General features: G+C 45.7%; 1 protein-coding gene across 4 annotated transcripts in view; it reads right to left on the minus strand.

The window, feature by feature from the left end:
* The window catches only part of FAM234B (family with sequence similarity 234 member B), an 82,145-nt gene that overhangs the window by 41,648 nt on the left and 24,581 nt on the right, over positions 1–15,916 (minus strand). For 2 of the 4 annotated variants that reach the window (XM_021091036.1, XM_021091035.1), the window contains exon 1: positions 965–1,072. In XM_021091036.1, coding sequence (XP_020946695.1) covers positions 965–1,001 — 37 coding nt within the window. In that variant the 5' untranslated portion in view covers positions 1,002–1,072. 4 annotated transcript variants of the gene reach the window in all.

The raw sequence follows: 15,916 nt of genomic DNA on the forward strand, positions 1-15,916 counted from the left end.
TACTTGGGCAGAATAAATAGACTTCCATTAAAAATAACACGTTTCTAACAGCACAGTCCCATTCTGGAGGTTTAAGAGGAAAAACAAAAACAAAAAACCTGGAGCTGCTGCCCAAAGTACTGAATTAGCTCTGGAAGTTGCCATTACCACTAGTTCCTCCTTAAAGAATATTCCATCCATTATCTGCAACTTGCAGGTGCCAAATCATTTCCCTCACAAAGGCTCAGATTCAAGAGCCAGAAGCTGACCAAGTGAAACCAAAATCCCAGGATCTAGAGACAGAAGACCTTCACCCCCACCCCGGAGATAAAGTCCAGGCTTTTCCAACACTACTTGAGTGAGCCTAGACAAGCCAATTTGCCAAATAACTCATTTTTTTTAATTTTCTTTTTTAAATTAAAGTATAACTGATTTGCAATGTTGTGCTCATTTTTTCTTTCCCAAGAAGGGGAAATACCTGTCCCACCTACCTCATGACAGCATCAAGCTGTCATTAAGTGGAGAGGCTGCTCCAGAGGGTCACTCGCCATCATACCTCCCCCTGCCCTCGCCCAAGTCCCGCCCAAAGTAGAAGGAGCTGGAGACCCTATGGCACATCCTTCGCGGCGCTCGAAAAAGGATGCTAACCTCACCGCCCTTCCCTGGGGACAGCGGCGACGATGCGCGCTCTGACATTCGCCGCCACCGCAGTGCGGGGCCACCATCCCCGCGCGCCTCCAGAGTCCTTTCCTCCGTCTCTCCCAGGCTCGCCCCGCGCTGGTGACCCCCCGACCCACCGAGGGCCCCATGTGCCCCTGGTGAAGCGTGGACCCCAGCCCCCGGGGGTTGCACCGCCTCGCCTCCGCGATCTCGCACCTCCTTCCGGGTTGGGGCCAGGACCCGATCGGCTTCGCCTCCGGAGCCTCCCCTCCCCACCTCCCCAGGCCCAGCGGGGCTAGGTGGTCGCGAGGCTGCGGCTTCTTACCCGGCAGCTTGAGCGCCCTAGACAGCACGGTCGCCATGGCGGAGGCCCCGGTGCGCGTGCGCGCGCTCGCGTCCTGCCGGGAAGTGTAGTTCCGAGCTCGAGTGCGCGGGGGCCCGGACCTGTAAAGGTGGGAGCAGGGTGGTGAGAAAGGGCAAGTAGGAGATTCCTGGCTTCGGAATCCGCGCCCACGTGCGTGCTCCTCCCGCTCCACGCCCGCCTTCTAGGTGACAGACCCCTTTCTGAGCGGGTATCTTCGCCGCTCTGAGCCTCACTGCCCTGCTCAGTGAAATGGGGACATAATACACCCATAGGCTTGCAATGAGAATGGAATGAGATAACAAATAGTAAAGGAGGCGCAGATTGTGAAATCCATGTGGGCTTTGGAGTCAGACAGACGAGATTTGAATCTTGCCTGCCTGCATCCCTCACTAGCTGGGCCATCTCGGGCAAGTCACTTGGTATGACTAAGCTTCAGCTTCATTTTTTAAATGACGACAGTGCCACCTACTTCGCAAGCCTACTGTGAGGGTGAAATTATATAATCCGTAGGCACCCAGTAAGTGTGTTTTTCTGTTTCTTAGGAAAAAGTCGAGATTTCCTGGAGCTCTAAGATTCATCTCTTGTTACCAGTTCTTTCCAGGTATCCACTCGGCACCCTGCTCAGCAGCTTCTAGCTTGGAGGGTCTAAGGAGGCAAGAACAGACCTCCTTCTTCCCTACAGGCACCAGGAGATCAGCATTTTAGTTCGGGAATGCTGAAGATATTATTTGTCTTAGAACTGAACCTTAGAGGCTCCTTGTTTTACTGAAGAGAAAACATCTGTAAAGATGATGTGACTTCCTAGGGTCAAACAAAAGCTCTCAGATACCTCTCACTTGGACTGCCACATTCTCATGAGACACTGTCATAGGACCATCTCGGGGGGTGTAAACCCAAAGATTCTCACAGCCACCCCCACCACCCTTTTCCCCATGCAAAAATGGCCCTAACTCCAACAGAGCACAGATTCTGGAGCCAAGCCACATGAGTTCAAATCGAGGCTCAACCATTTCCTAGATGCCTGATCTAGGGCCATTTGCTTAATCTCTTTCTGCCTGGATTTCCTCATCTGCAGTTTAGGGATGAAACAGTTCCTATTCCACAGAGTAGTTCTGAGAATTAGATGGACACATGCAAAGCAGTGCCTGGCATCTATCTAGTAAGTGTTCTCTAAGTGCTGGCTCTTCTTTTTATTAATACTTTGTTAATCTTTGGACAATTTGAAAACTTTAAAAATAATAATAAATTTAATAATACTTTACTATGTTAGTAATTCATTTATTCTTTCAGGATCCTATAATACCTGCAATTTTTTCCTGTTTGCCACTTCTCTGGAGGTATGATTAAAAAACACATTTTACGGAATTCCCATTGTGGCTCAGTGGTTAATGAATCTGACTAGGAACCATGAGGTTGTGGGTTTGATCCCTAGCCTTGCTCAGTGGGTTAAGGATCCAGCATTGCCGTGAGCTGCAGTGTAGGTTGCAGATGAGGCTCGGGTCCCGTGTTGCTGTGGCTGTGGCATAGGCCAGTGGCTACAGCTCCGATTCGACCCCTAGCCTGGGAACCTCCATATGCCACTGGAGCAGCCCTAGAAATGGCAAAAAGACAAAAATAAATAAATAAATAAATAAAAGACATTTTACATCTATGTGGGTCATCTAAGAGATGCGACATCACAGGTCACAATAAACGAGTAGAGGTTTGCCGAATATCAGATTAGCTAATTGGAACACATTCTTGAGATATGAAGACAGAAAAATAACCTTTAAAGTAAGTAGGATCAGTTTTTGCTGCAGCAGGACAGGAACTTGCTTTTCTTGGAGAGGTGCTGGTGGATTGAAACAGCCAGGTTATACAGGAGAGAAGGAAAGGAGAAAATCTGTCCACTTTTCTTAGTGAAACGTCCCTACTTTTGTAATAAAAGTAAAATAAAATTGTACAAAAGTTGATTAAAACTTTGCTTCAGAGTCCCCCTTGTGGCTCGGGGTTAAGAACCCAACATAGTGTTCGTGAAGATGTCGGTTCAATCCCTGGCCTCACTCAGTGAGTGAAGGATCCAGCATTGCCTCAAGCTGAGGCATAGGTTGCAAATGCAGCTCAGACACTGCATTGCTGTTGCTGCGGTGTAGGTGGGCAGATATGACCCCTAGCCGGGGAACTTGCATATGCCACAGGTACATCTGTAAAAAGAAAAAAACAAACAAACAAACAAAAAACTTTGCTTTGGAGTTCCCTCTGTGGGATTGGTGGTGTCTCTGGAGCACTTGGACGCAGGTTCAATCCTCCACCTGGCATGGTGGGTTAAAGGATCTGGCATTGCCACTGCTGCAACGTAGGTCAAAACTGCAGCTTAGATCTGATCCCTGGCCCAGGAACATCATAGGCCACAGGGCAGCCAAAAAAAAACCAAAACCAAAACAAAAAGCACTTTGCTTCAAATTGTATCATCACCAGAAGTGCCTTTGTGAATACACATACTGATGTGTGGGGATATAAATGTATTTGAGTGTATACACATCCCATAGACATAGCATCTCTAGACCCCTGACATTTTCTGCTTAATCTCTCTCTCTATTTTTTTTTAGGGCCACACTTGTGGCACGTGGAAGTTCCCAGGCTAGGGGTCTAATTGGAGCTGCAGGCACCAGCCTACACCGAAGCCATAGGAATGTCAGATCTGAGCCATGTCTGTGACCTACACTACAGCTCATGGCAACGCCGGATCCTTAACCCACTGAGCGGGGCCAGGGATCGAACCCACAACCTCGTGGTTACTAGTTGGGTTCATTAACCATTGAGCCACAACAGGAACTCCCCTATGGCTAATCTTTATGGCATTTCTCCTCTCCTCATCATCATCCCAGCTTTGCCCAAATGATCTTCAGGGAGAAGCAGACGTCAAGGAACCCCTTGCAGCTCCCTAACCTTTCTCCTCTTTGACACTCTTGCCCCCTCAGGAAGTCACCCTCATTCCCTCCACAATTTTTTCCATTGTAACAGAGGAACCACAGCTAAGAACAGTGGTTCTCACATTTACTCTACTTTTCTTCAATTAAAGAATAAAATTCAAAGCAGCCACCAAATGAATTGGGATCCTTGCCTTTTACTTAAAGAAAACATGAGAGTTCCTCTCTAGTCACCTGGCTGATTGGACCAGAGTGCTTTTGCTGGCCAGACACCTGCTGAAGGCACCCTGGAACATGCAATCACCCTGGCTTCCTGACTTCCCAACTTGGCTTACCTCCCGGAGGAGTGAAACCAGGGGCCTGGAGAGGCAAGCCTTCGGATAGCCCACCCTGCCTGACTGCTGTATACCTACTATGAAGAGAAGAAATACTATTTCTGAAGGTCACAACTGAAGCCAGACGAGCCTCTTCTAGTCTCACTATTTTGAATCTGCTGTGGGAGTATTTTCCTTCAACCTTCCGTGGTTCCAATACCTTGCAGCAGGAACCCATATTTGCTGGTTCTTATTACCTTTGTGGTATCCCAAGAACTGCCCAAAACTCCAAGTACAGAATGTGAACAAAAGGGAACCCCCCCTACACTGTTGGTGGAAATGTAAGTTGGTATAACCACTGTGGAAAACAGTATGGGGTTTCCTCAGAAAACTAAGGATAGGGTTACTGTATGATCCTGGGCAACAAAATAATGCCATTTGTGGCAACGTGGATGGATCTAGAGATTATCATCCTAAGTGAACTAAGTCAGGAAGAGAACAACAAACACCATATGCTATCACTTATATATGGAATCTAAAACATGGCACAAATGAACCTATCCACAAAACAGAAACAGATTCACAGACATAGAGAACAGACTTGTGGTTGCCAAGGGGTGGGGGCGGGGAGAAGGATGGACTACGAGGTTGGGGTTAGCAGGTGGAAACTGTTAGACAGAGAGGGGATAAACAACAAGATAATACAGTATAGCACAGAGAACTGTATTCAATATCCTGTGATAAACCATAGTGAAAAAGAATATAAGAAAAGAATAGGAGTTCCTGTTGTGGCTCAGCAGGTTAAGAACCTCACTGGTGTTCATGAGGATGTGAGTTTGATCCCTGACCTTGCTCAGTGGGTTATAGCCACAAGCTGCGGTGTAGACCGCAGATGCGGCTCAGGTCCTGGTTGCTGCAGCTGTGGTGCAGGCTAGCAGCTGTAGCTCCAATTTGATCCCTAGCCTGAGACTTTAGACCTTCCACATGCCTTGGGTTTGGCCCTAAAAAGCAAAAAAAAAAAAAAAAAAAAAAACAGGGCTGATGTCATAGGATCCTTGACACTTGCCTCTCACCCCCAAATCTTTGCTGAGAACCTCTTTTGCTTTTCTCCATCTCCATGCTCTCCCTGCTATTCCTTGCTGTTTGCTACCATATTTTCTTTTTTATTTATGAGGAAATGAAGTTTTTACCCCAGAAAGGCAATGTTTATTTAACATTGGAAAAAAAAATCAATGAATGCAATTCAACACATTATCACCATGCGGTACAGTAGAAAATTAACAGAACACTGTAAACCAGCTACCATAGTTTCTTTTTGCTTTTTTGATCGTATATGTAGTGCTTCCCGATTCTTTCTCTTTGGCACCCCTGTAGTAGATCATACTACTCTAAGTCCAAGGGGGGTCTGCCAGTGAGTGCAGACTTGACCAGCCCTTGCCGAGGGGTGTGGGAATGGCCACCTGTGCAGAGGCTGAGGAGCCTCCTGGGAGAGCTTAACCCGACACATCGTGGCAAGTTCTAATTCAGGACAAGAAGCTCAGCTCAGGAGCAAAGATTTCATCACTAGAAGAGACGGGCAGTTCTGCAGAAACAGGGCCTGAACGCCCTGCCCACGCCCTAGAACTCAGGTTGTATCCTGTAAAGAATGGGGTGAGTAGCATAACAGAAACCAGGGAAATGGAGCTCACCAAACTGTTTCCTTTTCTTCCTGGGCCCCTACCTTCCTGGCACACATATTTGTCTGAGTTCTGGCCAAATAAATGTGGGCAGAAGTCACATAGACCACATCCAGGACTGGCCCACAAAACTTCCTCCGTGATCAGGTGATGCAGATGGGCCAGTAGGGGCCTCCAAGGCCCTAGAGACAGGAAGCCCAAGGCAGAAGGAGCTGGGTCTCCGAATGCCCTGGAGGAATAGGTCTCAGGGCTTCTTATGCCCACCCTCGCCTTGGCTGTGATTGGAGCAGAAATGAATCAATTCCAGTTCTTTAAAATCACTGAACTTTTGAGGTTGTTGATGATAGCAATCACCTTGCCCCGGTTGACTCACCTGGTAAAAGTACAAAGATTGTTTAATGAAAATACTGCCTTTGACCTTGAAGAATAGGCAGCATAGCCTTTATTTTTTTTTTTAATAAAATGTAACACAAGACTGAGATAGTCTTCCCATTGCACTGAACAGCTTTGACCTCCTAAAAGCACTAAAATATGAAGTGGCATTGACTGGTGGGAGGCACAGGGAAAAGTAACAGTATTTGAAAGAAGGCAGAAGTGGCCGTGAGCAGTGGAAGTTCCAGTGGTGCCAAGATGGAGAGGTGGCAGCCGCCACGGACACAGTACTCATGCCAAGGGGAAGTGGTGAAAGCAAGTGGGAGGGCCAGGACCAGCAGAAGTGGCCACAGTGTCTAGGGAACAGTAAGTGTCAGATAATCAGATTGGTTCATGAGCCCATGTAGGACACTTGGAGTTTTTGTTTTTGTTGCTGTTGTTTTTAAGGCCACATCCAAGGCATATGGAAGATCCCAGGCTAGGGGTCGAACCAGATCTACAGCTGCTGGCCTCCGCCACAACCACAGCAATGCTGGATCCCCTACACACTGAGCGAGGCCAGGCATCAAACCTGCATCCTTATGGATACTAGTCGGATTCCTTTCCACTGCACCACAATGGGAATGCTCTGAGATTTTTTTTTTTAATAGTATAGTTTATTTTCAATGTTGTGTTACAGCAAAGTGATTCAGTTATACATACATATATATATGTGTGTGTGTATATATTCTTTTTTTTTTTTTTCCTTTTTAGGGCTGCACCTGGGGCATATGGAGGTTCCCAAGATAAGGGTCAAATTGGAGCCACAGCTGCCTGCCACTCTATGCCACAGCCACAGCAACTCGAGATCCAAGCCACATCTACAACCTACACCTCAGCTCAGGGCAACCCCAGATCCCCAACCCACTGAGCGAGGCCAGGGATCAAGCCCAAATTCCCATGGATACTAGTCAGATCCGTTTCCACTGAGCCACAACAGGAACTCCAGCCTTGCATTTGGATCAGGAAGTTCCGAAAAGGGCAAGTTCAAGGGGGCATATTCATGTCTCATCACAGAGAATCTCACTCTACCACCAGGAGCCCACAGCTTATCACAAAGACAAGCAGGTTTCTTATTCCCAGAGCATCCTCCAACAAAACACAAGGGCTCATCCAGGTTAGAATCATGTAGACTTCCGGTCTATAGAACTTTCTAGGGAGTTTCCTAGTGGTCTAGTGGTTAAGGATCTCCAGGATTGTCACTGCTGTGGCTTGGGTTCAATCCCTGGCCCCAGAACTTCCACATCCCATAGGTGCAGCCAAAAGAAAAAAAAAAAGAAATGAGCTTTCTAGACCACTTTCTAGACAAGTCTAGTCTCCACTATAAAATGCTTTCCAGGCCCTGAGATTGAAACAAAGTCTCTTTAGCAAGTCTCTGGCTAGAACGTGTATTTAAGAACGACAGTGTAATTAAGGACAGATCCACCCAGGCTAGCGTAGCCCTCCTTCCTCTCAGCCCTCGTCACAGCCTGTTCATTTGTTTACCATTTACTGAGAACTTATCTGATCAGTGTCAGGAGAAGACACTGACTGCGTTGGACCATTTCCAACCTTCATCCAAAACCCAGTCTTGGAGCTCCTGTTGTGACACAGCGGAAACGAATCCAACTAGGAACCATGAGGTTGTGGGTTCGATCCCTGGCCTCGCTCAGTGGGTTAAGGATCCGCCGTTGCCGTGAGCTGTGGTATAGGTCACAGACGCAGCTTGATCCCGAGTTGCTGTGGCTCTGGCATAGGCCGGTGGCTACAGCTCCGATTAGACCCCTAGCTTGGGAACCTCCATATGCCACGGGAGCAGCCCAAGAAATGGCAAAAAGACAAAACAAAAAACAAACAAAAAAAGTACTTGGGGGGCTAGGGGCAGTGTTTACTCAGTTGTTTAAATGCTGTGGCGTGATCAAAGTAGGAAAGACTAGGTGTGGCCTGCTGGCTTTCAGAGCATGCGTTTTGGTCCACTCTGCTGTGGCTTAAGGAGCTGCCGTTTTCCTGCTCTGCCAGACTAAGCCTCTCCAATTCAAAGAGGGAATTTGCAAGCCCCTTGGGACATAGATCTAAGCCCTGTCATTTAGTCTAGGTTTCATTTAATAGTGAAGCTGGGAGTTCCGTCGTGGCGCAGTGGTTAACGAATCCGACTAGGAACCATGAGGTGGTGGGTTCGGTCCTTGCCCTTGCTCAGTGGGTTAACGATCCGGCGTTGCCGTGACCTGTGGTGTAGGTTGCAGACGTGGCTCGGATCTTGTGTTGCTGTGGCTCTGGCATAGGCCGGTGGCTACAGCTCCGATTGGACCCCTAGCCTGGGAACCTCCATATGCCGCGGGAGCGGCCCAAAGAAATAGCAACAACAACAACAACAAAAAAAAAGACAAAAAAAAAAAATAGTGAAGCTGATATTTTTATCTCCATCTGTCCAACTCATTGGTCTATTCTCCATTTAATCAGAGCTATGCGGGGAAGCAGGGTATTAATGTATTGGCCCACAAAGCCTTCAGCAATCTTAAACGTTCTTTCTGTGTATCTCCGCTTGATGGCTGTGAGGTTTTGTTCTCCTCTCAATAGTAGGTTTTTCCACTATTATTATCTCTTCTTCCTGCCCTATCTTGGATTCTTCCCCAAGCTACTTTCTTCCTCTCTAGTCCAGCCTTTAATTCCCACACTAGGACCTGCAGATACCTCAGTGTGGAGCCGGAGACCCTAATCCAGCCCCATGGTGATTCTTTCTTCTCGTGGGAAGTAGATGGGATTAACAGACCATTCCTAATTATTTTTCTTTTCTTTTCTTTTTTGCCATTTCTAGGGCTGCTCCTGCAGCATATAGAGATTCCCAGGCTACGGGTCTAATCAGAGCTGTAGCCACTGGCCTACACCAGAGCCACAGCAACGCGGGATCCAAGCCGCATCTGCAAATTACACCACAGCTCACGGCAACGTTGGATCCTTAACCCACTGAGCAAGGCCAGGGATCAAACCCGCAACTTCATGGTTCCTAGTCGGATTCATTAACCACTGAGCCACAATGGGAACACCCCTAATTATTGTTCTTGAACAAGATGCAATGAGATTCATAAACCTCTGCCCAGTAGCCAGGCTGTATATCTGACACAAGGGCCAGGATTTTTTACAACTTCACCACTAATAGCCCCTCTTTATGGAAAAACCTTGTTTGTACATTTCTCTGTTTCTAAGAGGATGAGGATAAACGCGTCCCTTCAGGACCCAAATGAAGCAGAGGATAGGATGGGAGAGCTGCATGGGCCCATAGTACCCGCTCTGAGCGAAGTTACACGTGGAATGTCACCAGGACCACCGGAAACTTTAAGGAAGACATCCTCAGGCAGAGGACAGGAGCCACAAAGGTCACCAGGATAATGGGAAATCCTCCAACGGCCTCTGCTCTTGGGGTCTGAAATTTCTGTCTCAAATCAAAAGGCATTGGCATTCCTGCCATGGCACTCTGGCTTAAGAATCTGACTGTAGCGGCTCGGGTCACCGCCAAGGTGCAGGTTCCATCCCTGGCCCGGCACAGTGGGTTAAAGGACATGGTGTTAATGCAGCTGCAGCTTGGATTCATTCCCTGGCCTGGGAACTTCCATATGCCACGAGTGCAGCCATAAGATTTTTTTAAGAAAGATCAAAAGCATCAAAGTACAGTCTAGCTGAGAAAGGGCCCTTGCCCTAATTTTGAAAGAGCCTAAAAATAAAACCAAGGAGGATTTCTTAGAGGGAGGACGTGGGGTGGGGTTAGTCCTCCATGACAGTAGACATATTTATTCTTAATTCTCTTTTTCATCTTAAAGACCTCGGGGTTATTTTTTTTGTGGCAGTGGTGGTAGTAGGTTTCTTTTTTTTCCTTCCTTCCTTCCTTTCTCTCTCCCTCTTTCCTTCCTGCCTTTTTTTTTTTCTATCAATAGCTTTAAAGACTATAAGTAGGATTCTTAGAGAAATGTACATGAAGCTATTCTCTTATGACCATCACAAATACTCCATTTGCATTCTACCACCCTCTGCCCTCCAAGGTAAGATTTTATTCTGTTATTCAGGAGGTTTATTTTTATGTTTCACTTTAATATCTTGGCCTTCCACTTAGGAAAATCTGTTGTCTTATTCCAGAGATTTTTATTTATAAAAAGCTCATCTCTCGTTCCCTGATAAAACCTTATAAGACAAGTAGATTTCTGATAGAGGACATTTTCAGATAATGCTAACTTGTTCTTTCAGAATACAAATTTCTTTCTACCTCGGCCTTCAATACTTAATGATCGACTTCTCTTATTGAGAAAAATCTGTGTATATATTCTTTCTTTCACCTTGTCATTAGGGACAGAAATACTAGAAGCTGAAGAATTTCATTTCAATATCCTTCAGCTTTATGTTTTATAAGTTTTTCCATGCGGAATAATAGTTTAATTTTCAATCTGTCTTCCATCACATCATTATCCAGGTTTTAAAATATTTATCACGTGGATGATACACTATCTCTTCCAATTTCTAGTACATGGTAAACTACTTGTTCTTAAGGGTTTTCTTGTTTTGTTTTTGTCTTTTTGCTTTTTCTAGGGGCACTCCCTCAGCATATGGAAGTTCCCAGGCTTATGGAAGTCCAATCAGAACTGTAGCCACTGGCCTATGCCAGAGCCACAGCAACGTGGGATCCGAGCTGCGTCTGCAACCTACACCACAGCTCCCGGCAACGCTGGATCCTTAACCCACTGAGCAAGGGCAGGGATCGAACCCTCAACCTCATGGTTCCTAGTCAGATTGCGCCACGACAGGAACTCTTTAAGTTTTAATTTTAAGGAAAACATTTGGCAAAAAAAATTTAGCTTACAGTGGAATAATAAGCAAAAAAATCTTTTTTAATCTTAATCTCACTCAATGTATTTGTCGCAGATGCTCATCCACCAACTTTAATTTCATGCCTTCTATGTAAATCCAGCATGACCATTTCAAACTAAAGGGCGGTACAGGCTTCACGTTGAGCAAAGGGAACTTTTGTTTGGGGACCTTATGCCTCGGGGCACTCTAGGCTTTGACGTGTGTGAACTGGAGTTTGGCACGTGCCATCAGCCTCTACACAGATTAAATCATAAACCACTACAGCTGCTGACTTGCAGCACCTCCTGAGCAGAGCTCAGGGTGGAGATAGGAATGAGGGACTCTGTGCTCTGGGAAAACTGAAAGAACAGGTCTTTAGATAGTTAGATATTTTTAGGAGAAGGTTTTATGTACCCAATTCTTGCATCTCCTATCTAGAAAAACACTAAAATCTAGAGTTCCCATTGCGGCACAGCGGAAGTGAATCCAACTTGTATCTGTGAGGACACAGGTTTGATCCCAGGCCTCTCACTCAGTGGGTTGGGAAATCTGGCATTGGCCTGAGCTGTGGTGTAGGTCACAGATGCTCCTTGGATCCTGCGTTGCTGTGGCTGTGGTGTAGACTGGCAGCTGTAGCTCTGATTCAACCTCTAGCCTGGGAACTTCCATATGCCGTGGGTGTGGCCCTAAAAAAAAAAAAAGAAAAGAAAACTACTAAACTCCTTCATGGTGATGTCTGCTCTTTGTGACTAGTAGTAACCTTTGCAAGACCAGCAATGAACTTGTACAATGTGTGCCTGGCTGCATGTACCTCCCCTCCCCTTCATCATAGACGCTGACACTATTCCCTCTGCTTCTCTGGGGCCGTATTTCACAGTCAGCTGCAAATGCAGCCACCTCCAGGCATGAGCCCCAAGGGCTATGAAAACTCAGGATACTGCCCCCCTCATAGCTGAGGTGCATATCAAATGAATGATTTCAGTGCACCCAGACTTCTTTTGTTCCTGCTCCCTGCCCTTTGCAAAAACTCCTATATATCCGAGCTCTGCCGTAGCCTCCAAGGAGCGGTTTCTCAGGGCGACCTGAGTTGCTGCATCCATGGCTTAAGTCCTAATTTTACCCCAAATAAAACTGAAGTCTCAACTTCCAGGTTGTGCACCTTTTCTAAGTTGACAAGTGTCTTCTTGGAAATGCTCTAAGCCCCTCCAGCACTTGGGCCATTCAGAGGGTGCTGCCCCTGCTGGCCCCTATTTCCCTCCTTGGGGGAGCTCTCTGGCCCTGCCTCCACCCACATGCCTATGAATTTTGCAAGACATTTGCTCTCGTTGTTGTTGTTGTTTGTTTGGTTTGGTTTAGTTTTTTTGTTTTGTTTTTTGCTTTTTAAGGCATATGGAGGTTCCCAGGCTAGGAGTCTAATCAGAGCTATAGCTGCCAGCCTACACCACAGCTACAGCAACGCCAGATCCGAGCCGCGTCTGTGACCTACACCACAGCTCATCACAACACTGGATCCTTAACCCACTGAGCAAGGCCAGGGATCGAACCTGCAACCTCACGGTTCCTAGTCAGATTTGTTTCCACAGTGCCACAACAGGAACTCCTGCAAGCCATTTTAAGTCAAACTATTTATACGGATGAAGCCCTGCTAGAAATATTTCCAGAAGTCCTCCCTGCCCCTCTCCTTGCCCATAGTCTCTCCATGGCAACAGACCCACCCCATCTCACTCCCTCCCATCCCTGTGTCCAGTGTCAGCTCCCCCTGAAGGGGATTTGGGTTGTGTGTTTGTTTCTTTTAATAGGGTTGGGAGGGATCTCGGAGGTCTGCAAATCTAATCCCCACTGAGTAGGAATTGCTTCTGTAATCCCTGGTCACTTCATCTCTGTGTGGACATTATCCTCAGCTCCTAAGAGCTTGTGGTGTGCAGCTGAAATCCAGGGCGGCGTAGTGTTGTGGTTGCTACCCACGACCACCACCCAGCAATCTAATTTTCCCTGCCAGAGCCACAACAAACGAGGCCTAATCCCCATCCCATATGGTGATCCTTAAAACGCCTGAAAGACGGAGGCAGGGTTCTTAAGAAATTTTCTTGAAGTTATTTCCTCCTTTCTATCAAAATTATTTTCCTCCCCCTTCCCCTTCTCTTTCCCTTGAGTGAGTACAAGAAGTTTTGTCTCCTGATACAAGAGGTTTCCTTTGACATTAATTTCTCCTTCACCAATCAAGCCTCACATTCCTGGAGTTCCTGTCACGGTGCAGCAGAAACGAATCTGACTAGGAACCTTGAGGTTGCGGGTTCGATCCCTGGCCTCGCTCAGTGGGTTAAGGATCTGGCGTTTCTGTGAGCTGTGGTGTAGGTTGCAGATGCAGCTCGGATCTGGCCTTGCTGTGCCTGTGCTGTGGCGATGTAGCTCCTATTAGACCCCTAGCCCGGGAATCTCCATATGTGGCAGGAGCATGTGGCCCTTAAAAAAAAAAAAAAAAAGCCTCATATTCCTTAGGGAAACAGCTTTTTTGTGTGGAATTAATTCCTCCTCCCCCTCACAAATGTTTTCTCACCCTGCTTGGGGTTAAAATCTTTAAAGGCCTTAGACATGTATTCTAAGAGCTGAAAATGTGGATGCAACTAGAGATTCTCATACACTAAGTGAAATAAGTCAGAAAGAGAAAGACAAATACCATATAATATTGTTTGTGTGTGGAATCTAAAATATGGCACAAGTGAACCCAACCAAAGAATAAAAACAGACTCACAGAGAATAGACTTTTGGCTGCCAAAGTGGGGAAGGAGGAAGGAGTGGGATGGATGGGGAGTTTGGGGTTGCTAGATGCAAACTATTACATTTAGAGTGGGTAAGCAACGAGGTCCTACTGTACAGCACAGGGAACTATATCCAGTCTCTTGGGATAGAACTGTTGAAAGATAATGTAAGAAAGGGAATGTATATGTGTATATCTGACTGGGTCACTTTACTGTACAGTAGAAATTGGCACAATGTTGTAAATCAACTATATTTTAATTTTTTAAATATTGAAAAAATAAAATAAAGGCTAAAAATGCCCAGTGAAGAGCAAGAATGAATTAGGTAGAGAAGAGAACGTACCTGAAGCTGCTATGGACTATGACGTCACAGAACTCTCTCCTTGTTTCTTTTTCTGGGGTAACCTGAAAGACGTGAGGTTTTGTTCTCATGCGTAAGAATGAAGCTCTCTTCTTCACTAGGCCAACTTTAAATAAGAGAAAGCACCTTAGACAAAGGATTTTTTTTTTGCATGATTTTTTCTGCCTCTCCCATATATTGCCTTACAAATCCTTTCTCTAGGATCTTTTTAATTTGTTTGTTTGCTTGTTTGTTTGTTTTGCTTTTTAGGGCTGAACCCTCGGCATATGGAGGTTCCCAGGCTTGGGGTCCAATTGGAACTGCAGCTGCCAGCCTACACCACAGCTACAGCAACGCCAGGTGCCAGGTTCAAGCCAAGTCTGTGACCTACACCACAGCTCACAGCAACGCTTAACCCATTGATCAGGGCCAGGGATCAAACCCATGTGCTCATGGATATTAGTCAGATTCATTTCCGCTGCGCTACAACGGGAACTCGGGATTTAAAAAAATTTTTTAATTATTTATTTATTTGTCTTTTTTTTTTTTTTCCTCGTCTTTTTAGGGCCACACTAGTGGCATATGGAGGTTCCCAGGCTAGGGATAAAACCAGAGTACAGCTGCCGGCCTCTGCCACAGCAACACAGGATCTGAGCTGAATCTGCAACCTACACATAGCTCACAGCAACCCTGGATCCTTAACCCACTGAGTGAGGCTAGGGATCAAACCTGCATCCTTCATGAATAATAGTCAAATTTGTTTCTGCTGAGCCACAATGGGAACTCTGGGTTTTTTAAATTTTAATCCTACATTTTCTGTACTCTTATCAAAAAAACTGTTGAATATATTTTCCTCCCCAGTCTTAAAGATCAGGGATACAAGAGTCTATTTCTTTCTGTTATAAAAAGTATTGCTTTTCACACCTTAGACTTATAGATCTGTGGCTCTATTATCTCTTTTAGTGACAGGACAAAAATTACAAACTGGCAATTGAGAGAAGAGAGACAACTAGGACCAATGTCTGGGTACTACTTACTCAGCTAATATTTATAATGTTTTAATTTTAAAAGAATAAAACAAGGCATAATTCATTTCAATTTGATCTTTCTGTATATCATTTCAATTAAATAAAAATATAATTTACTAATACATATATGAAGTGAATTTTAGCTACTTAAAATAATGACATAGGAGTTCTCATTGTGGCACAGCAGGTTAAGGATCTATAGCTGTCTCAGTGGCAGCGGGGCAGAGCAGTTTTGACCCGCAGGCCTGGCACAGTGAGTTAAGGATCTGGCATTGCTGCAGCTGTGGCATAGGTTGCAGCTGCCACTCGAATTCAATCCTTGGGCTAGGAACTTCTGTATGCTACAGGTGCAGCTGAAAAAAGAAAAAAAAAATGACATAGACCCAAAAGTACTGACATGGGAACATGCCCATCATAATTTCAGAAATAAATCTATTGTATGTATATAAATTGTATGCATGTAAAAATGTTTAATGTGTACAAAAAGGTGCAACAGACTGGATATTTGCATTCCCCTGAAATTCATATGTTGAAACATAATCCCAGATGGGATGGTATTTGGAAATGAGGCCTTGAAAGCCTCATGAATGGGATTGGTCTCCTTCCAAAAGAGCTCCATAGAGCTCCCTCGCCCCTGTGCCACATGAGGACATGGCAAGTAGGC

The sequence above is a fragment of the Sus scrofa genome, chromosome 5, assembly GCF_000003025.6.
Source record: "Sus scrofa isolate TJ Tabasco breed Duroc chromosome 5, Sscrofa11.1, whole genome shotgun sequence".
Lineage (NCBI taxonomy): Eukaryota > Metazoa > Chordata > Mammalia > Artiodactyla > Suidae > Sus > Sus scrofa.